The 22,275-nt window shown below is 41.5% G+C and overlaps 1 protein-coding gene and 1 long non-coding RNA gene across 2 annotated transcripts; one reads left to right on the top strand and one right to left on the bottom strand.

The window, feature by feature from the left end:
• Nucleotides 1–512: 512 nt before the first annotated feature.
• slc25a48 (solute carrier family 25 member 48) lies at nt 513–16,919 on the top strand. Its single transcript, XM_061891754.1, has 8 exons — nt 513–626; nt 2,252–2,455; nt 3,976–4,019; nt 4,107–4,178; nt 6,969–7,224; nt 12,387–12,674; nt 14,012–14,145; nt 16,324–16,919. Exons 2-8 carry the CDS (start codon nt 2,404–2,406, stop codon nt 16,426–16,428), a joined length of 951 nt encoding a protein of 316 aa, XP_061747738.1. The 5' UTR covers nt 513–626; nt 2,252–2,403; the 3' UTR covers nt 16,429–16,919.
• Nucleotides 1,683–21,109, bottom strand: LOC133545984 (uncharacterized). Its single transcript, XR_009804952.1, has 3 exons — nt 21,048–21,109; nt 6,906–7,315; nt 1,683–4,162 (listed from the first exon to the last, which is right to left on the bottom strand). It is a non-coding gene; the product is annotated as an uncharacterized LOC133545984 (long non-coding RNA).
• Between the last annotated feature and the right edge of the window lie 1,166 nt (nt 21,110–22,275).

Raw genomic sequence — 22,275 nt, 5'->3', positions numbered from 1 at the left:
TCAACCCTGATAAGGCAAACCCGAAAAGTGAAAAAATATTTCAGGTGACTACCTCTTGAAGTTCATGGAGAGAATGCCAAGAGTGTGCAAAGCGGTAATCAGAGCAAAGGGTGGCTATTTTGAGGAAACTCGAATAGAAAACATGGGAAACAAGGAAACCTGCGAAACAGGCTTGTAGGGATGATATAGCCTCTGAGTTTTTTCTGACCTAATCGCAGGCTGGTCTCCATGGTTGTGTCGGCGTGTGGTTGTCAGTCGCGCTTTTCCGGTCATTTCGATGTGGTGCAGTGATGCTGGCTGTCGGGGGTTTTGCAGCGGTTCTCATTGCTGCCATTTGTTTGTGGTAAGGGCGCTCAACCCTGCTGAGTCTGGAGCGAGGGGGTGGCTGCTATTGTTGTCCGTGGTGGCGCATGCGCCTAGTGGTTGTTGGAGTAGGCTGACTTGCCGGCTTCGTTTGTCGTCATGTTGTTTGGCTTGTCGGTTGTCGACTCGGTCCTACCGCTCCACTCTGCCGGGCCAACCTTGCGCCCGATCTCGTGCCGTCGTTGTCTGGGTGCAGGCTTGTTGGGGGTTGTCGTCTGGGTGCAGCCATACCAGTCGGAGGGGGATGGATCGGCCGATTCTTGGTAAACGTTGGGTTCAAGGGGCTTGATCACTGCTCTGCCGGCTTACGTATGTAATTATTAGATTGTATTCATACTCTTTGCTATCATTAGCCTGCTTGCCTCACTGATATTGGTGTCTCATGCTGTTGCAGCCGGGCTCCGTGTTTGGGTTCCCAGGACCCCGCCGTCAACCCGTTTTTTAATGCCCGGCTTGGTGGGGTTCTTCTGGGTCTAGTACCCGTGCGGTGTCTGCTGTGGCACCTCGGTGTGGCATGCCACGGTGTTGCGGTGTGGGCAGCTGCAGGGGCGGTGGCCAGCTGCCGGTGCGGTGGCCAGCTGCAGGAGTGGTGGCATGCTGCAGGTGGGGTGGTGAGCTGCAGGGGCGGTGGCCTGCTGCAGGTGGGGTGGCCATCTGCAGGCGCAGTGGCCAGCTACAGAGGCGGTGGCCAGCTGCAGGCGCAGTGGCCAGCTACAGGGGCGATGGCTGGCTGCAGGTGGGGTGGCCAGCTACAGGGGCGGTGGCCAGCTGCAGGTGGGGTGGCCAGCTGCAGGGGCGATGGCCGGCTGCAGGTGGGGTGGCGAGCTGCAGGGGTGGTGGCCAGCTGCAGGGGCGATGTCCAGCTACAGGGGCGGTAGCCAGCTGCAGGCGCAGTGGCCAGCTACAGGAGCGGTGGCCAGCTGCAGGTGGGGTGGCCAGCTGCAGGGACGGTCGACAGCTGCAGGGGTGGTGGCATGCTGCAGGTGGGGTGGCCAGCTGCAGGGACGGTCGACAGCTGCAGGGGTGGTGGCATGCTGCAGGTGGGGTGGTGAGCTGCAGGGGCAGTGGCCTGCTGCAGGTGGGGTGGCGACCTGCAGGGGCGATGGCCAGCTACAGGGGCGGTGGCCAGCTGCAGGTGGGGTGGCCAGCTGCAGGGACGGTCGACAGCTGCAGGGGTGGTGGCATGCTGCAGGTGGGGTGGTGAGCTGCAGGGGCAGTGGCCTGCTGCAGGCGCAGTGGCCAGCTACAGGGGCGATGGCCAGCTGCAGGTGGGGTGGCCAGCTGCAGGTGGGGTGGCGACCTGCAGGGGCGGTGGCCAGCTGCAGGCGCAGTGGCCAGCTACAGGGGCGATGGCCAGCTGCAGGTGGGGTGGCCAGCTGCAGGTGGGGTGGCCAGCTGCAGGTGGGGTGGCCAGCTGCAGGGACGGTGGCATGCTGCAGGTGCAGTGGCCAGCTGCCTGGGCGGTGGCCTTGTGTGTCGGTATGTTTGTTGTTTTTTGTTTTCCCTTCCTGAGGTGTAGGCTCCAGTGGGGCAGTTGCTGAGTGTTCCATCTCCATCGTCCGGGTCCCTGCAGGGGGCCCGCATGTTGGGCGGTCCTGCTATGGCCAACTTGAGAGGGGCGGCCCAGGGCTGGCCCCTCCGTGTTCTCCACCTCTATTGTTGATCATCATCATCAACAGCATGATTTGTTGGACAGGACATTTTGAAAAGTGTAATACTTAAGGTTAAACAAGAACATAAATATCCATATTTAAGATTAAATAAGAACATAAAAGTGTAATATTTGTACAAAATAATAAATGATTACACCAAGAGTTTATAATCGATCATCAGATTGTGTATTTTGTTGTTTTAGCTTATTTGCATGTGCGCTGTGATTGGTCCACAGAAGCTGGCCTCAGCATGTGATTGGCTGCTGGTCTGACAAGACAGCAATCAAAGATTTGTGGACAGCCTGGAAGTCGCACACTTTCATTTGAGATCAACAAAGTAAAGACTGTGCGTGTCTGTGTGAGTGTTTGTCAACACACACAGATAAAGATGGCTGTCAACAACTTTCACTTCAACGACTTCATGGCTGGATGGATTGGAGGTGAGTGTGCACAACTACACTCCCAATGTGTGTGCAGGTGTGTGTGTGTGTGTGTGTCTGCGCATGGGAGTGAGTGTGCGTGTGCATGTTTGGGTTTGAGTGCATGCATTTTTTGTATGGCTGTGCATGCAGGTGTGTGTATGCGTGTGTTTGTATATACAAGCGCATGTGTGTGTGTGTGTTTGTATATACAAGTGCATGTGTGTGCGTGTGTGTGTGTGTTTGTATATACAAGTGCATGTGTGTGCGTGTGTGTGTGTGTTTGTATATACAAGTGCATGTGTGTGCGTGTGTGTGTGTTTGTATATACAAGTGCATGTGTGTGCGTGTTTGTATATACAAGTGCATGTGTGCGTGTGTGTGTGTTTGTGTATACAAGTGCATGTGTGCGTGTGTTTGTACATACAAGTGCATGTGTGTGTGTTTGTATATACAAGTACATGAGTGTGCGTGTGTGTGTGTGTGTTTGTGTATACAAGTGCATGTGTGCGTGTGTTTGTACATACAAGTGCATGTGTGTGTGTTTGTATATACAAGTACATGTGTGTGCGTGTGTGTGTGTGTTTGTGTATACAAGTGCATGTGTGCGTTTGTACATACAAGTGCGTGTGTGTGTGTGTGTTTGTATATACAAGTGTGTGCGTGTGTGTGTGTTTGTGGTGAGAGTGTATGTGCACTGAGGACCCCCAACGTTCTCAAAAGTTATTTGTTGATTTTTGTTTGTTAATTTATTTGTGACCACGGCACCTCCCCGCCCCCACACACGCACACGCACACGCACACGCACACGCACACGCACACGCACACACACACACACACACACAAATTCTGTTCAGAAGTGCTTCATAATTGTTAATTATGCGACATCATATAAGTATTATTAATACTACTTTCTCTATATGGTCATGTGACTAGGTATGAGTATTATTATTAATAGTTTTCTTATATGGTCATGTGATATGAATATCATTATTAGTTTTGTTTATGATTGTGATGTCATATGAATAGTATTATTTGTTTCCTTATATGTTGACTTGATGTCATATGCATATTATTATTAGTGTCCTTATATGGTTATGTGACCTCATATAATACTACTTGCCCTATATGGTCGTGTGATTTGATATGAGTACTATTATTATTATTTTCCTTATAAAGTCATGTGATGTCATGTGTAGATCATTATTAGTTTCCTTATATGGTCATGTAATGTCATGTGAATAATTGTATTATTTTTCTTATATGGTCGTGTGTTGACGTGAATATCATTATTAGTTTCCTTATATGGTCATGTGATGTCATATGAATATTATTATTTGTTTCTTTATATTGATGTGATGTCATAGGTATATTATAGTTAGTTTCCCTATATGGTCACGTGATGTCATCTGTATATCATTATTAGTTTCCTTATATGGTCATGCAATGTCACGTGAATATTATTGTTAGTAGTTTCCTCACGTGGTCATGTGATATGAATATGAATATGACTTTCCTTCCATGGTCACGTGTGTGTGCAGGGGCGTCCAGTGTGGTGGTGGGACATCCTTTGGACACGGTGAAGGTGAATAGATGAAAGTATCAATAAAACCATCCGAGAGTACATGAACTATCAGAACTGTGAGGTTGTGTTGTGGTGGTCTTCATGCAGACACGACTTCAGGCGGGCAAAGGTTACCAGAACATGACCCACTGCATGCTCAGCATCTACAGGAAGGAGACGGTAAATGTCATCTCCTCACTCACCACACGTGCGATACGAGCGGAGTGTTTACTTGTGTGTGATACAAGCAGTCCTGCAGAGTGTTGACTTGTGTGTGATATCATGTGTGACACAAGCAGTCCTGCAGAGTGTTGACTTGTGTGTGATATCATGTGTGATACAAGCGGTCCTGCAGAGTGTTGACTTGTGTGTGATATCATGTGTGATATAAGCAGTCCTGCAGTGTTGACTTGTGTGTGATATCATGTGTGATACAAGCGGTCCTGCAGAGTGTTGACTTGTGTGTGATATCATGTGTGATATAAGCGGTCCTGCAGTGTTGACTTGTGTGTGATATCATGTGTGATACAAGCAGTCCTGCAGAGTGTTGACTTGTGTGTGACATCATGTGTGATATAAGCAGTCCTGCAGTGTTGACATGTGTGTGATATCATGTGTGATACAAGTAGTCCTGCAGAGTGTTGACTTGTGTGTGAGATATCATGTGTGATACAAGCAGTCCTGCAGAGTGTTGACTTGTGTGTGACATCATGTGTGATATAAGCAGTCCTGCAGTGTTGACATGTGTGTGATATCATGTGTGATACAAGTAGTCCTGCAGAGTGTTGACTTGTGTGTGATATCATGTGTGATACAAGCAGTCCTGCAGAGTGTTGACTTGTGTGTGATATCATGTGTGATACAAGCAGTCCTGCAGAGTGTTGACTTGTGTGTGACATCATGTGCGATACAAGCGGTCCTGCAGAGTGTTGACTTGTGTGTGATATCATGTGTGATACAAGCAGTCCTGTATAATATTTACTTGTGTTTAACGTCATGTGCGATACAAGCAGTCCTGCATAGTGCTTAATTGTATGTGATATCATGTGCGTTACAGGCGGTCCTGTAGTGTGTTGACATGATTGTGATATCATGTGCGATACAAGCAGTCCTGCATAGTGTTTAATTGTATGTGATATCATGTGCCATACAAGCAGTCCTGTAGAGTGTTGACTTGTGTGTGATATCATGTGTGATACAAGCAGTCCTGCAGAGTGTTGACTTGTGTGTGACATCATGTGCGATACAAGCGGTCCTGCAGAGTGTTGACTTGTGTGTGATATCATGTGTGATACAAGCAGTCCTGTATAATATTTACTTGTGTTTAACGTCATGTGCGATACAAGCAGTCCTGCATAGTGCTTAATTCTATGTGATATCATGTGCGTTACAGGCGGTCCTGTAGTGTGTTGACATGATTGTGATATCATGTGCGATACAAGCAGTCCTGCATAGTGTTTAATTGTATGTGATATCATGTGCGATACAAGCAGTCCTGCAGAGGTTTGACATGTGTGTGATATCATGTGCCATACAAGCAGTCCTGTAGAGTGTTGACTTGTGTGTGATATCATGTGTGATACAAGCAGTCCTGCAGAGTGTTGACTTGTGTGTGATATCATGTGTGATATAAGCAGTCCTGCAGAGTGTTGACTTGTGTGTGATATCATGTGTGATACAAGCAGTCCTGCAGAGTGTTGACTTGTGTGTGATATCATGTGTGATACAAGCAGTCCTGCAGAGTGTTGACTTGTGTGTGACATCATGTGCGATACAAGCGGTCCTGCAGAGTGTTGACTTGTGTGTGATATCATGTGTGATACAAGCAGTCCTGTATAATATTTACTTGTGTTTAACGTCATGTGCGATACAAGCAGTCCTGCATAGTGCTTAATTGTATGTGATATCATGTGCGTTACAGGCAGTCCTGTAGTGTGTTGACATGATTGTGATATCATGTGCGATACAAGCAGTCCTGCATAGCGTTTAATTGTATGTGATATCATGTGCGATACAAGCAGTCCTGCAGAGTGTTGACTTGTGTGTGATATCATGTGTGATATAAGCAGTCCTGCAGTGTTGACTTGTGTGTGATATCATGTGTGATACAAGCAGTCCTGCAGAGTGTTGACTTGTGTGTGACATCATGTGCGATACAAGCGGTCCTGCAGAGTGTTGACTTGTGTGTGATATCATGTGTGATACAAGCAGTCCTGCATAATATTTACTTGTGTTTAACGTCATGTGCGATACAAGCAGTCCTGCATTGTGCTTAATTGCATGTGATATCATGTGCGTTACAGGCAGTCCTGTAGTGTGTTGACATGATTGTGATATCATGTGCGATACAAGCAGTCCTGCATAGTGTTTAATTGTATGTGATATCATGTGCGATACAAGCAGTCCTGCAGAGGTTTGACATGTGTGTGATATCATGTGCCATACAAGCAGTCCTGTAGAGTGTTGACTTGTGTGTGATATCATGTGTGATACAAGCATTCCTGTAGAGTGTTGACATAATTGTGATATCATGTGCGATACAAGCAGTCCTGAATAATATTTACTCGTGTGTGATTTCATGTGTGATACAGGCAGTGTTCCATTGTGTGTGATATCATGTGTGATACAGGCAGAGTGTTCACTTGTGTGTGATATCATATGCGATACAGGCAGTGTTTACTTGTACAAAGACGTCAGACAGTTAACATCTAAATGTCCTCCAACAAACACACACTTTATTCTACTAAAGTCATTGACAAAAAGTAAACATGCTAGACTATAGGCTACCAGGAGCAGCTACACAACAGCTAAGCACACACTAGCACACCAGCTAGACCTAGGTATTAATCATTGAACATTAAAAGGTGAGATGTCACCATAGACAAGTATCATGTCGATATTACTCACACATGCAAAGTCTCCAAGGCAGAAGCGTGTCCAGTAACAAGCGTGTCCGCACGTGTGGTCCAGGTGGCGGGCTTCTTCAAAGGCATGTCCTTCCCCGTGGCCACCATCGCCGCCTACAACTCCCTCGTCTTTGGCTTCTTCAGTAACGCGCAGAGGTCCATCAGCAAGTATCGCTATGGCGACGGGCGCCACGCCTGCAGCAAGCTGGACCTGACCGGGGCCAGCATGCTGACCGGACTGGTGTCGGTGGGTGTGGGCGCCCCCGTGGACCTGGTGAAGATCCGGCTGCAGATGCAGACGCAGGCGCCGCTGCTGGCGGGTAAATGATCACGTGACCTCACCGCCCACTGTCATGGCCGACGCCTGTGTCACAGGTCAAAGGTTCATCAAGCGTCAATCCAACCCTAACCCTGATAAGTCCGATAGAGAAAGAGATGGTGAGGTATTATCGGCTCACAGTAGTTCCACTCCTTAATGCTTCAGTCACATGCAGGATTCTCACAAGAATGAGGCAGGTCACCATAGTGCCCATAAATACCCAGGTAACCATAGTACCTATAAGTACCTATCATAGTACCCTTAGTACCAATTAGTACCCAAGTAACCATAGTACTTATAAGTACCCAGGTACCCAAAGTACACACATTACCATTTAAGTACCCAGGTTACCATAGCACCCGGGTACACATAGTACCCATGCGTATCCAGTTAACCATAGTCCAAATAAGTACACAAGTAACAATGGTACCCATAGTACCTATAAATACCCATAAGTAAACGCAGGATCAAGGAAACCATAGTACCCATTATTACCCAGGTACCCATAAGTAACCATTAGTACCCATGAGTACCCATAAATACTCTTGCACCCATAAGAACACATCAGTACCCATAAAAACAAATAAGTAATTATAGTACCCTTAAAGTACCCATGTGTCCTTTGGTACCCATAATTACACAAAATTGCCCAGGTAGCCATAGTACTCATAAACACCCAGGTAACCAAAGTACCCAGAAATATCCAGGTACCATGGTATACACAAGTACTCAGGTACCCGCAGTGCCCCTGAGTACCCAGGATACTGTAGTACCCATAAGTACCCAGGTATTATATATAATTACCCAGGTAGTCATAGTAACCAGGTGGTACATATAAGTACCCATAAGTAACCACAGTACTTATAAGTACCCAGGTAATTGTAGTAACCATTGTACCCAGGTAACCATAGTAACCATAAGTACCCAGGTCGTATATATAAGTACACAAGTAACCATAGTAACCATAAGTACCCAGGTCGTATATATAAGTACACAAGTAACCATAGTACTTATAAGTACCCAGGTAACCATAGTACCCATAAGTACCCAGGTTGTATATATAAGTACACAAGTAACCATAGTAACCATAAGTACCCAGGTCGTATATATAAGTACACAAGTAACCATAGTAACCATAAGTACCCAGGTCGTATATATAAGTACACAAGTAACCATAGTACTTATAAGTACCCAGGTAACAATAGTACTCATAAGTACCCAGGTTGTATATATAAGTACACAAGTAACCATAGTACCCATAAGTACCCAGGTAACCATAGTACCCATAAGTACCCAGGTTGTATATATAAGTACACAAGTAACCATAGTAACCATAAGTACCCAGGTCGTATATATAAGTACACAAGTAACATAGTAACCATAAGTACCCAGGTCGTATATATAAGTACACAAGTAACCATAGTACTTATAAGTACCCAGGTAACCATAGTAACCATAAGTACCCAGGTTGTATATATAAGTACACAAGTAACCATAGTACCCATAAGTGCCCAGGTAACAGTAGTACCCATAAGTACCCAGGTAGTATATATAAGTACACGTGTAACCATAGTACTTATAAGTACCCAGGTAATCAAACTGAACATAAATACCTAGGTAACCATTTCTCCCAGGTAACCATAGTACCCATAAGTAACCAGAAACTGTAGTACCAACAAGTACCCATGTAGTACATATAAGTACCCAGGTAATCATAGTACTTATAAGGACCCAGGTAACCATACCACCCATAAGTACTCAGGTATCCATGGTACCTATGAGTATCCATAAATACCCCTGTACCCATAAGTACCCATCAGTACCCACATAAAACCCATAGGTAACTATAGTACCCATGTGTCCATAGGTAATATGGTAATGATTACCCAAAGTACCCAGGTAGCCATAGTACTCATAAACACCCAGATAAGCAAAGTACCCATAAATATCCAGGTGCCATAGTATTCATAAATACCCAGGCGCCCACAGTGCCCCTGAGTACCCAGGTAACTGTAGTACCCATAAGTACCCAAGTAGTATATATAAGTACACAAGTAACCATACCACCCATAAGTACTCAGGTATTCATGGTACCCTTATGTACCTAAGTACCTTTAGTACCCGTGAGTACCCATGTAGAACACATGAGTACCCAAGTACTCTGGTTCCCGTGAGTACCCAGGTAGTACACTATGGACTCATGTAGTAAAACATACCGTCTGTTAGCATGCTAACATTAGCATACACCTCAGAGTCATACAATTTGGTTGTTTACACAAGCTAACATTTTTAGCCAATTTTGTAGCCGCATGTTTTAGTGGTATAACATAGTACTTGACACATGCTAATGTTATCATGCTAGCACACTAATGTTAGCATTCTATTGATTTTAGCCCAATTTCAAAGACGTACACCTTGGACTCATGTAACTTGGCACTTGAAACATACTAGCTGTTAGCATGCTAAAATTAGCATGCAGCATTTTCTTTGCCGATTTTACAGCCTTACACCGCCGAGTCATATAATTTGGTCATTTACAAAAATTCCCTTTTTTAGCCTATTTTGTAGCCGTACGTTTCAGCCAAACAACTTGACACATGCTAACTTTTGAAGCTAATTTTGCAGCCGTTCTCCTTAGACTCATGTAACTTGCTACTTAAAACATACTGGCTGTTAGCATGCTAACTTTAGCATACACCCCAGAGTCATACATTTTGGTCGCTTAAACGAGCTAACATTTTTAGCCAATTTTGTAGCCACATGTTTTAGTCGTATAACTTGACAAATGCTAACTTTTGAAGCTAATTTTGCAGCCGTCCACTTCAGGGTCCTATAACATAGTATTTGACACATGCTAATGTTATCATGCTAGCACGCTAGTATTAGCGTCCTATCAATTTTAGCCCAATTTCAAAGCCGTACACTTGGAGTCATGTAGATTGGTACCAAAACATACTGGCTGTTAGCATGCTAACATTAGCATGCACCTCAGAGTCGTACAATTTGGTCGATTACACGAGCTAACGTTTTCAGCCAATTTTGTAGCCGTACGTTTCAGCCAAACAACTTGACACATGCTAACTTTTGAAGCTAATTGTGCAGCCGTTCTCCTTAGACTCATGTAACTTGGTACTTAAAACATACTAGCTGTTAGCATGCTAACTTTAGCATACACCCCAGAGTCGTACATTTTGGTCGTTTAAACGAGTTAACATTTTTACCCAATTTTGTAGCCACATGTTTTAGTCGTATAACTTGACATATGCTAACTTTTGAAGCTAATTTTGCAGCCGTCCACTTCAGGGTCCTATAACATAGTATTTGACACATGCTAATGTTATCATGCTAGCACGCTAGTATTAGCGTCCTATCAATTTTAGCCCAATTTCAAAGCCGTACACTTGGAGTCATGTAGATTGGTACCAAAACATACTGGCTGTTAGCATGCTAACATTAGCATGCACCTCAGAGTCGTACAATTTGGTCGATTACACGAGCTAACGTTTTCAGCCAATTTTGTAGCCGTACGTTTCAGCCAAACAACTTGACACATGCTAACTTTTGAAACTAATTGTGCAGCCGTTCTCCTTAGACTCATGTAACTTGGTACTTAAAACATACTAGCTGTTAGCATGCTAACTTTAGCATACACCCCAGAGTCGTACATTTTGGTCGTTTAAACGAGTTAACATTTTTACCCAATTTTGTAGCCACATGTTTTAGTCGTATAACTTGACATATGCTAACTTTTGAAGCTAATTTTGCAGCCGTTCACTTCAGGGTCCTATAACATAGTATTTGAAACATGCTAATGTTATCATGCTAGCACGCTAGTATTAGCATCCTATCAATTTTAGCCCAATTTCAAAGCCGTACACCTGGACTCATGTAGATTGGTACCAAAACATACTGGCTGTTAGCATGCTAACATTAGCATGCACCTCAGAGTCGTACAATTTGGTCGATTACACGAGCTAACGTTTTCAGCCAATTTTGTAGCCGTACGTTTCAGCCAAACAACTTGACACATGCTAACTTTTGAAACTAATTGTGCAGCCGTTCTCCTTAGACTCATGTAACTTGGTACTTAAAACATACTAGCTGTTAGCATGCTAACTTTAGCATACACCCCAGAGTCGTACATTTTGGTCGTTTAAACGAGTTAACATTTTTACCCAATTTTGTAGCCACATGTTTTAGTCGTATAACTTGACATATGCTAACTTTTGAAGCTAATTTTGCAGCCGTTCACTTCAGGGTCCTATAACATAGTATTTGACACATGCTAATGTTATCATGCTAGCACGCTAGTATTAGCATCCTATCAATTTTAGCCCAATTTCAAAGCCGTACACCTGGACTCATGTAGATTGGTACCAAAACATACTGGCTGTTAGCATGCTAACATTAGCATGCACCTCAGAGTCGTAAAATTTGGTCGTTTACACGAGCTAACGTTTTTAGCCAATTTTGTAGCCGTACGTTTCAGCCAAACAACTTGACACATGCTAACTTTTGAAGCTAATTGTGCAGCCGTTCTCCTTAGACTCATGTAACTTGGTACTTAAAACATACTGGCTGTTAGCATGCTAACTTTAGCATACACCCCAGAGTCGTACATTTTGGTCGTTTAAACGAGTTAACATTTTTACCCAATTTTGTAGCCACATGTTTTAGTCGTATAACTTGACATATGCTAACTTTTGAAGCTAATTTTGCAGCCGTTCACTTCAGGGTCCTATAACATAGTATTTGACACATGCTAATGTTATCATGCTAGCACGCTAGTATTAGCATCCTATCAATTTTAGCCCAATTTCAAAGCTGTACACCTGGAGTCATGTAGATTGGTACCAAAACATACTGGCTGTTAGCATGCTAACATTAGCATGCACCTCAGAGTCGTACAATTTGGTCGTTTACACGAGCTAACTTTTTTAGCCAATTTTGTAGCAGTATGTTTCAGCAAAACAACTTGGTACTAAATAGATAGATAGATAGTACTATATTGATTCCTTCAAGAGAGTTCCTTCGGGAAAATTAAAAAATACTTGACACATGCTAACATTTAGCATGCTACCGTTACAATTATAACATGCTAATGTTAGCATTGTGCTGTCCAAGTCTGGGAAAGTTCTCAAAGTTGTGTTCTGTTCTTGGCAGAGAGTTTCCAGCTGGCCGGCAGCGTCTCCGGCGGCAGCAACTTGGTGGTGGGCGTCGCTCACTCGTCCAGCCGGACACGGTACCGGGGCCCCGTGCACTGCATCAGCAGCATCCTGCAGGCCGAGGGCCTCCAGGGGCTGTACCGCGGGGGCGGGGCCATGGTGCTCAGGGACGTCCCGGGTTACGTCCTCTACTTCCTGCCTTACACCGTCCTCTGTGACCTCCTGAGGCCCGACGCCACCTCCCACCCGCACCCCTGCGCCATTTGGTTAGCGGGCGGCCTGGCAGGTATGACGCAGGCAAACTGCAGCCGCACATTGTCTGCCGGAGAGAGCGCATGAGGACTCATTTGCACATGTGGACTCACTCACGTGCGCCTTCAGGTCTGTTTGACCAAAACCACATGGCTGGACTTTGTCTAAATGAACACCAGACCATGACCTACTTTAGCACTTGGCAGCGCCTAAACACACGTAGTCCACAGCAGGCCACCTCAGGTCACGACTCCCTCCACGCTCTTTTAAAAAAGCTGCTTTTAAACTTCGGACCCGGTCGTGTTCACACCAGGTGTTAAAGGGATTCATCCTGTTTATAGCAAGTACACATTTAGCACCTGACAATAATTATTACAATATTAGCAATCATGAATCAAGCTACTCTGACACACCGCCAACAATTCCAAGTATGCTTCCATGCTAATGTTAGCTCGCGAACAATGTTGACTAGCAAGTTATATGACTCTGGAGTGTTTGGCCGCCAAAGAACCACCCCCAAAAAAGGTAGCATGCTAATGTTAGTATGCTATAATACCAAATTTAGCACACTAACTGTTAGCATATTTCCCCAAGTTGCAGTATTTGACTATAGGGTATTTGGCTACAAAAAAAAGTTAGCATGCTAATGTTAGCATGCTAGAAAACCAATGTTAGCATACTAACTGTTAGCATACGTCAGGGGTGTTTGGCTATAAGTTTTGTATATTGCCCCCAAAAAAATTTGGCTGATAAAATCTCCTGTTTATGTTAGCATGCTAGCCTGCTAACTGCTAGTGTGTGCTAAGTAAAAAGTTGTATGACGGAGAAATACACCAACAGGATTTTGGCTGGAAATGTTGGCATGTAGAAACTACCAAGCCGTAAGATTCTGAAGTGAAAAGCTGTAAAATTGGCTAAATAAGTTAGCAGGTTAATGTTAGCATTGCTAACAGTCGGTATGTTTTTAGGTATCAAGTGATATGACTGCTTCAGAATTGACTTACAAACATGGCAATGCTAATGTTAGCATGCTTGCATGACAATGTTAGCATGTGTCAGGTACCAGGTTATAAGACTCTCAGGTGTACGGCTGTAAAATTAGCTAAAATAACAAGTTAGCACGTTAATGTTAGCATGCTATGTTTTTAGGTATCAAATGTTATGACTGTTTCAAAATTGACTAACAAACATTGTAATGCTAATGTTAGCATGCTAGCACAACAATGTTAGCATTTGTCAAGTACCAGGTTATAGCACCTTAGGAAGAAAGCAAAACAGTTAGCATGCTTACGTAGCGTGCTAGCATGCAAAGAACACGCTGGTTATGGTCATGTGACAGGAAGTGCACAAACGGCTGTGTTGCGTCTCCAGGGTCTATTTCCTGGGTGACGGCCACGCCCTCGGACGTGGTGAAGAGTCGCATGCAGGCGGACGCTGGGCCGCACAGGAAGTACAGGGGCGTGGCCCACTGCATCCTGCACAGCTACAGGACGGAGGGAGCGCAGGTGAGAGGTGGCGCCCCCTGCTGGACGCTCACATTGTCCTCCTCTAACACCTCGCTAGGCTTTCACTCGTCAAGCATGGACACGGCTGCCATCTTGTAGGTCAAAGGTCACGCTCGCGACCACCATCGTCTTTCACGTCTGCTTGACCTTTGACCTGAAGATGAAAAAACGGTGCTCGTCTCAAACAAAAATTTTTTTAGTTAATAAGGGCGCACAAAAACATCCATTATATATATATATATATATATATATATATATATTTATATTATCTATACATATATACACATATCTATGTATATTTTTTATATACATACATATACAGATATATCCATATATGTAAATATATATATATATATATATATATATATATTATCTGTACATAGATACGCATATCTATATATATTTTTTATATACATACATATATGGATATATTTATATCCATCCATCCATCCATCCATTTTCTACCGCTTATTCCCTTTCGGGGTTGCGGGGGGCGCTGGCGCCTATTTCAGCTACAATCGGGCGGAAGAGGCGGGGTACACCCTGGACAAGTCGCCACCTCATCGCAGGGCCAACACAGATAGACAGACAACGTTCACACTCACATTCACACACTAGGGACCATTTTTTAGTGTTGCCAATCAACCTATCCCCAGGTGCATGTCTTTGGAGGTGGGAGGGGCCTATCCCCAGGTGCATGTCTTTGGAGGTGGGAGGAAGCCGGAGTACCCGTTGGGAACCCACGCATTCACGGGGAGAACATGCAAACTCCACACAGAAAGATCCCGAGCCTGGATTTGAACCCAGGACTGCAGGACCTTCGTATTGTGAGGCAGACGCACTAACCCCTCTGCCATATGTATATATACATATATGTATATTTATATATACATACATATCTATATACATATATATATATACATGTATATATATATATATATATATATATATATATATATATATATATATATATATTTATATTATCTATACATATATACACATATCTATGTATATTTTTTTATATACATACATATACAGATATATCCATATAGGGACGGCGTGGCGCAGTGGCCGTGCGCAACCCAAGGGTCACTGGTTCAAATCCCACCTAGAACCAACCTCGTCACGTCCGTTGTGTCCTGAGCAAGACACTTCACCCTTGCTCCTGATGGGTGCGGGTTGGCGCCTTGCATGGCAGCTCCCTCCATCAGTGTGTGAATGTGTGTGTGAATGTGGAAGTAGTGTCAAAGCGCTTTGAGTACCTTGAAGGTAGAAAAGCGCTATACAAGTACAACCCATTTATCATTTATATATATATATATATATATATATATATATATATATATATATATATATCTATATATATATATATGTATACAGTATATGTATAAGTTATATATGTTATATGTATATATACATATTTATATGTATATATACATATTTATATGTGTGTGTGTGTATATATATATATATATATATATATATATATATATATATATGTCATGTGTGTATATATGTATGTATGTATATATATATAGATAATGTATGAGATATATGGATTTATATATAATATACATATGAGTACATGCGTTTTTCGATATATCTATATTTTTTTATAAAGGTATATTAAAAATATACAAGACAAATATTCAAAAAAATAAATAAATGTGTACAATATTATAATCCATGTAATTACACAACTTTAATGATGCGGACACGTTTGTTACTGGATACTTTCTACGATGCCTGGGAGACTTTGTATATATATATATATATATATATATATATATATATATATATATATATATATATATATATATATATATATATATATATATATATTTATACAGGCAACCAAAAACACTCAAAAGGCAACCAGGAGCTAGCAGCTACACAACAGCTAAGCACACAATAGCACACAAGCTGGATATGGGCAATAATCGTTGAAGAATAAAAGGTGACACTGGTCAGTGTAAACAAGTGTCATATAATTATAGTTACACATTACTTACATATACAAAGTCTCCCAGTCATCGTAGAAAGTATCCAGTAACAAACGTGTCCGCATCATTCAACCTTCTACCTAATGAATCATTCTAACTGCTAGCTGTCACATCTTGCTTCCATGCAACATTAACGTGTGTGTGTGTGTGTGTGTGTGTGTGTGTGCGCGTGCAGGTGTTCTTCCGCGGCGCGTCAGTCAACGCCATCCGAGGCTTCCCAATGAGCGCCACCATGTTCTTGGCCTACGAGCTCTCCTTGCAGTTCCTCGGGAGCTTCTAGAACCTTCATGGAAGATGAGAGACTCCAAAGTGGCGCTCCTCCGCGTGACGCTGGCAAGCTAGCGTCGCAGGCTAACATAGCACGGCTAGCATAGCAAGCTAATGCAGCACGCTAACGTAGCTAAATTGCGGCAATGCTTCGCGCGAAAGCTAACGCTAAAGCCACGCTAAGCTAACTGCTGGCTGCTTCGCTGACTCGACTCCTTTTTCTATCCTCGATGTTTGCACAACTTCAATTGTCGGGAGTGAAATTATTAGCCAGCTGCAAAATCTGCTGACATTTTCCACATTTATGTCTTTTAGCACACAAGCTACGCAACACTTTGGTGTTTGTGTCAGGAGGACGTCGTGTAAATATTTTCTTATATTAAGAACAATTTGACCGCCAGCACATCAAAGTTCATTCCAAAGGTGCAAAGAAGAATCTTCATGTTTGTGTTGGTTGTTTAAATGTCTGTTGTACAGAAATAAAGTCCAGTTTTACAAAACTAACTGTCGGAAATCAACATTCTTATTTATCTGAGCCCGCCTGATAGAAGCAATAACAGCTCAAGTCCAGCAGGGGGCAGTGTGGCCCGCACTTCATGTTTAAAGCAATAACAGCTCAAGTCCAGCAGGGGGCAGTGTGGCCCGCACTTCATGTTTTAAAGCAATAGCAGCTCAAGTCCAGCAGGGGGCGGTGTGGCCCGCACTTCATGTTTTAAAGCAATAGCAGCTCAAGTCCAGCAGGGGGCAGTGTGGCCCGCACTTCATGTTTAAAGCAATAACAGCTCAAGTCCAGCAGGGGGCAGTGTGGCCCGCACTTCATGTTTAAAGCAATAACAGCTCAAGTCCAGCAGGGGGCAGTGTGGCCCGCACTTCATGTTTTAAAGCAATAACAGCTCAAGTCCAGCAGGGGGCAGTGTGGCCCGCACTTCATGTTTTAAAGCAATAACAGCTCAAGTCCAGCAGGGGGCAGTGTGGCCCGCACTTCATGTTTTAAAGCAATAACAGCTCAAGTCCAGCAGGGGGCAGTGTGGCCCGCACTTCATGTTTTAAAGCAATAGCAGCTCAAGTCCAGCAGGGGGCAGTGTGGCCCGCACTTCATGTTTAAAGCAATAACAGCTCAAGTCCAGCAGGGGGCGGTGTGGCCCGCACTTCATGTTTTAAAGCAATAGCAGCTCAAGTCCAGCAGGGGGCAGTGTGGCCCGCACTTCATGTTTTAAAGCAATAACAGCTCAAGTCCAGCAGGGGGCAGTGTGGCCCGCACTTCATGTTTTAAAGCAATAGCAGCTCAAGTCCAGCAGGGGGCGGTGTGGCCCGCACTTCATGTTTTAAAGCAATAGCAGCTCAAGTCCAGCAGGGGGCAGTGTGGCCCGCACTTCATGTTTAAAGCAATAACAGCTCAAGTCCAGCAGGGGGCGGTGTGGCCCGCACTTCATGTTTTAAAGCAATAGCAGCTCAAGTCCAGCAGGGGGCAGTGTGGCCCGCACTTCATGTTTTAAAGCAATAACAGCTCAAGTCCAGCAGGGAGCAGTGTGGCCCGCACTTCATGTTTTAAAGCAATAACAGCTCAAGTCCAGCAGGGGGCGGTGTGGCCCGCACTTCATGTTTTAAAGCAAGGGTCACCAACACGGTGCCCGGGGGCACCAGGTCGCCCGTAAGGACCAGACGAGTCGCCCGCTGGCCTGTTCTAAAAATAGCTCAAATAGCAGCACTTACCAGTGAGCTGCCTCTATTTTTTAAATTGTATTTATTTACTAGCAAGCTGATCTCGCTTTGCTCAACATGTTTAATTCTAAGAGAGACAAAACTCAAATAGAATTTGAAAATCCAAGAAAATATTTTAAAGACTTGGTCTTCACTTGTTTAAATAAATTATTTTATTATTTTACTTTGCTTCTTATAATTTCAGAAAGACAATTTTAGAGAAAAAATACAACCTTAAAAATGATTTTAGGATTTTTAAACACATATACATTTTTACCTTTTAAATTCCTTCCTCTTTTTTCCTGACAATTTAAATCAATATTCAAGTAAATTGTTTTATTGTAAAGATAAAGTTAAAGATAAATACATTTTAATTTAATTCTTCATTTTAGCTTCTGTTTTTTCGACAAAGAATATTTTTGAAATATTTTTTCAAACTTATTGTGACTAAAATTGAAAAAAAAATATTCTGGCAAATCTAGAAAATCTGTAGAATCAAATTTAAATCTTATTTCAAAGTATTTTGAATTTCTTTTAAATTTTTTGTTCTGGAAAATCTAGAATAAATAATGATTGTCTTTGTTAGAAATATAGCTTGGTCCAATTTGTTATATATTCTAACAAAGTGCAGATTGGATTTTAACCTATTTAAAACATGTCATCAAAATTCTTAAAATTAATCTTAATCAGGAAAATTTACTAATAATGCTCCAAAAATTATTTTTTTTGATTTTTTCTCACAGATTCGATTTAGCTAGTTTTTCTCTTTTTTTTGGTTGAATTTTGAATTCCAAAGAGTCGAAATTCAAGATAAACTATGTTTCAAAATTTAATTTTCTTTTTTTTTCGTGTTTTCTACTCTTATAAACCGTTCGATTAAGTGTTTTTTCATCATTTATTCTCTACAAAAAAACTCCCGTGAAAGGAAAAAAATGTACGACGGAATGACAGACAGAAATACCCATTTTTTATATATAAAGATTTATTTATTAAACATAAATTGTGCAAATTGGCTGTGTCTGGCAATTTATTTAAGTGTGTATCAAACTGGTAGCCCTTTGCATCAACCAGAACCCAAGAAGTAGATCTTCCTTTCAAAAATGTTGGTGACCCCTCCCTGTTTTAAAGCAATAACAGCTTAAGTCCAGCAGGGGGCGGTGTAGGCCGCACTGCATGTTTTAACCACAACTTAAACATACTATTCAAAACATCAAGTGGAATAAAAGAGCAAACTGGTGAAATGTAAAAAAAACAAAACTCAATATTGACTCTAATAATACAAAAGTATCATGCAGGCTGTTTTTTTTCTTAAAAACTGTCATTACTCAAAAACAATTAAGAATTAAAATCAATTTTAGGAATTATTGACCTATTTAAGGTTCTAATTACTTCACATCAAATATTACTCTGTGAAATATGACTTCATATTTCGTATTTTTGCCATTAAATCATTTTTTTGACACACAGGGCTTAAAACAAACAAAAAAAGGAAAACATTTTTTTTTTTACGTATTTAACCCTCCAATTACTTCACATCAAATATTACTCTTTTAAATGTTTTTTAACTAAAATATTACTTAATATTTTGTGTTTTTGCCATTTAAAATAATTAAATTTCCTGTGACATAAAGAATTTAAAACAAACAAAAAGAAGGAAACATTAAAAAAAAAAAAAAAAAACATATTTAGATAGTACTTTATTGATTCCTTCAGGACAGTTCCCTCAGGAAAATAAAATTTGACATATTTAAGGCTCCAATTACTTCACATCAAATATTACACTTTTACATTTTTTGGAGTAAACTATTATTTAATATTTCGTGGTTTTGCCATTAAAAATATTAATTAAAATGAAATATTCTGAAACAAAAGGGATTAAAATAAACAAAAAAGCAAATAAAAATACATAACGTATAAAAGGTATAATTGACATATTTAAGGCTCCAATTACTTCACATCAAATATTAACATTTTAAATATTTTTGGAGTAAAATATGACTTAAAATTTTGTGTTTCTGCCATTAAAAACTACATTTTCTGTGATATAAAAGGCTTTGAAACAACACAAAAAAAGGAAAGAAAAAAATACAAAAAAAACTTATAATTGACGGTATAGCTCGGTTGGTAGAGCAGCTGCGCCAGCAACTTGAGGGTTGCAGGTTCGATCCCCGCTTCCGCCATCCTAGTCACTGCCGTTGTGTCCTTGGGCAAGACACTTTACCCACCTGCTCCCAGTGCCACCCACACTGCTTTAAATGTAACTTAGATATTGGGTTTCACTATGTAAAGCGCTTTGAGTCACTAGAGAAAAAGCGCTATATAAATATAATTAATTTCATATTTAAGGCTCCAATTACTTATTTTGTTTTCCTTTAATAAAAGGGGAATTTATCAACAAAAAATATTGTTGTTTTTTATTGTCGAATAACTCAATCTAAAAAAAGTATTAGATTTTTATTTTGTATGTCATATAACAAAAATAAATAAATAAATGAATAACAAAAAAACTAGTCGGCACAAACAAAAAAAAAGATAAAAAAAATGAAGATATAAATTTACATAGTCCGACAATTAAACCGGAAGTTGCTATTAAAATAAAAAACAAAGTTGCGGACTGGCTTTGGAGCTACTTCCTGTGTCGGGAAATAAAACGAAGTTCTGTTTTTGATCCAATTTTTTCGATCCGACATTTTTTTTTTTAGAAGATATCCCAACTATTTATTTGATTTACTACACGAAAAGCTTATTTTTCCAGTCATGTTGTTGTATTTATAAATACAACTCACATAAAGAGATATGTTTTTCTTCCTCGAATCCCATTCTACAACAAACATTCAGTGCCAAACAACACGCTGACTGTATTTGAAGGATAGTTTCACCTCACATAGAATGATCATTTCATTAATGTCATACAACAACAATTAAACTCACCAGCGGCAGCCGGCGCAAACTAAATTGAGGTTTTCACGTCAGCCGACACCGGAACCGGAAACTGCTATTTAAAAAAAAAAACGGGGACTGGCTTGTGCAGGTACTTCTGGTTGTGGTATTGAAATATAGAAAGACTATTCTAAGTTGGTATTTTCGATCTGTGTGTTTTAAAAACACATTTTGAATTAAAAATCCAACTGTTATTTAGATTGGGATTAGATTGTAGTTTTTCCACACAGAGTCCAGGGAGGGACGTTATTTCGCGCATGCGTGATTGACATGTTATAAATAGACACAGCATCGGCTGCTGTGACGCGAGAAATTGGGCCGCCATCTTGAAGTGGTGATCAGCAGCCTAAAGTGACAGTTGACTGGTAGAAAATAAAAGATGCTAAAGTGACAGTTGACAGGTAGAACACAAAAATGTTAAACTGACAGTTGACAGGTAGAAAAAAAAGATGCTAAAGTGACAGTTGACAGGTAGAAAACAAAGATGCTAAAGTGACAGTTGACAGGTAGAAAACAAAGATGCTAAAGTGACAGTTGACAGGTAGAAAACAAAGATGCTAAAGTGACAGTTGACAGGTAGAAAACAAAGATGCTAAAGTGACAGTTGACAGGTAGAAAACAAAGATGCTAAAGTGACAGTTGACAGGTAGAAAACAAAGATGCTAAACTGACGGTTGAAGGTAAAAAACAAAGATGCTAAACTGACAGTTGACAGGTAGAAAACAAAGATGCTAAAGTGACGGTTGACAGGTAGAAAACAAAGATGCTAAAGTGACAGTTGACAGGTAGAAAACAAAGATGCTAAAGTGACAGTTGACAGGTAGAAAACAAAGATGCTAAAGTGACAGTTGACAGGTAGAAAACAAAGATGCTAAAGTGACAGTTGACAGGTAGAAAACAAAGATGCTAAAGTGACAGTTGACAGGTAGAAAACAAAGATGCTAAAGTGACAGTTGACAGGTAGAAAACAAAGATGCTAAACTGACAGTTGAAAGGTAAAAAACAAAGATGCTAAACTGACAGTTGACAGGTAGAAAACAAAGATGCTAAAGTGACAGTTGACCGGTAGAAAACAAAGATGCTAAAGTGACAGTTGACAGGTAGAAAACAAAAATGTTAAACTGACAGTTGACAGGTAGAAAACAAAGATGCTAAAGTGACAGTTGAAAGGTAGAAAACAAAGATGCTAAAGTGACAGTTGACAGGTAGAAAACAAAGA

The sequence above is a fragment of the Nerophis ophidion genome, linkage group LG29, assembly GCF_033978795.1.
Source record: "Nerophis ophidion isolate RoL-2023_Sa linkage group LG29, RoL_Noph_v1.0, whole genome shotgun sequence".
NCBI lineage: Eukaryota > Metazoa > Chordata > Actinopteri > Syngnathiformes > Syngnathidae > Nerophis > Nerophis ophidion.
The sequence above is the reverse complement of the archived record's forward strand: the minus strand, read 5'-3'. Positions and strand labels throughout refer to the sequence as shown.

What these genes read in the sequence shown, in the direction of transcription:
- slc25a48 (XM_061891754.1), top strand. Translation starts at nt 2,404, where the DNA reads ATGGCTGTCAACAACTTTCACTTCAACGACTTCATGGCTGGATGGATT. An exon ending in ATCCTTTGGACACGGTGAAG is followed by an intron (nt 4,020 to 4,106) that starts GTGAATAGATGA and finishes GTCTTCATGCAG; the next exon opens with ACACGACTTCAGGCGGGCAA. An exon ending in GCAGGCGCCGCTGCTGGCGG is followed by an intron (nt 7,225 to 12,386) that starts GTAAATGATCAC and finishes TGTTCTTGGCAG; the next exon opens with AGAGTTTCCAGCTGGCCGGC.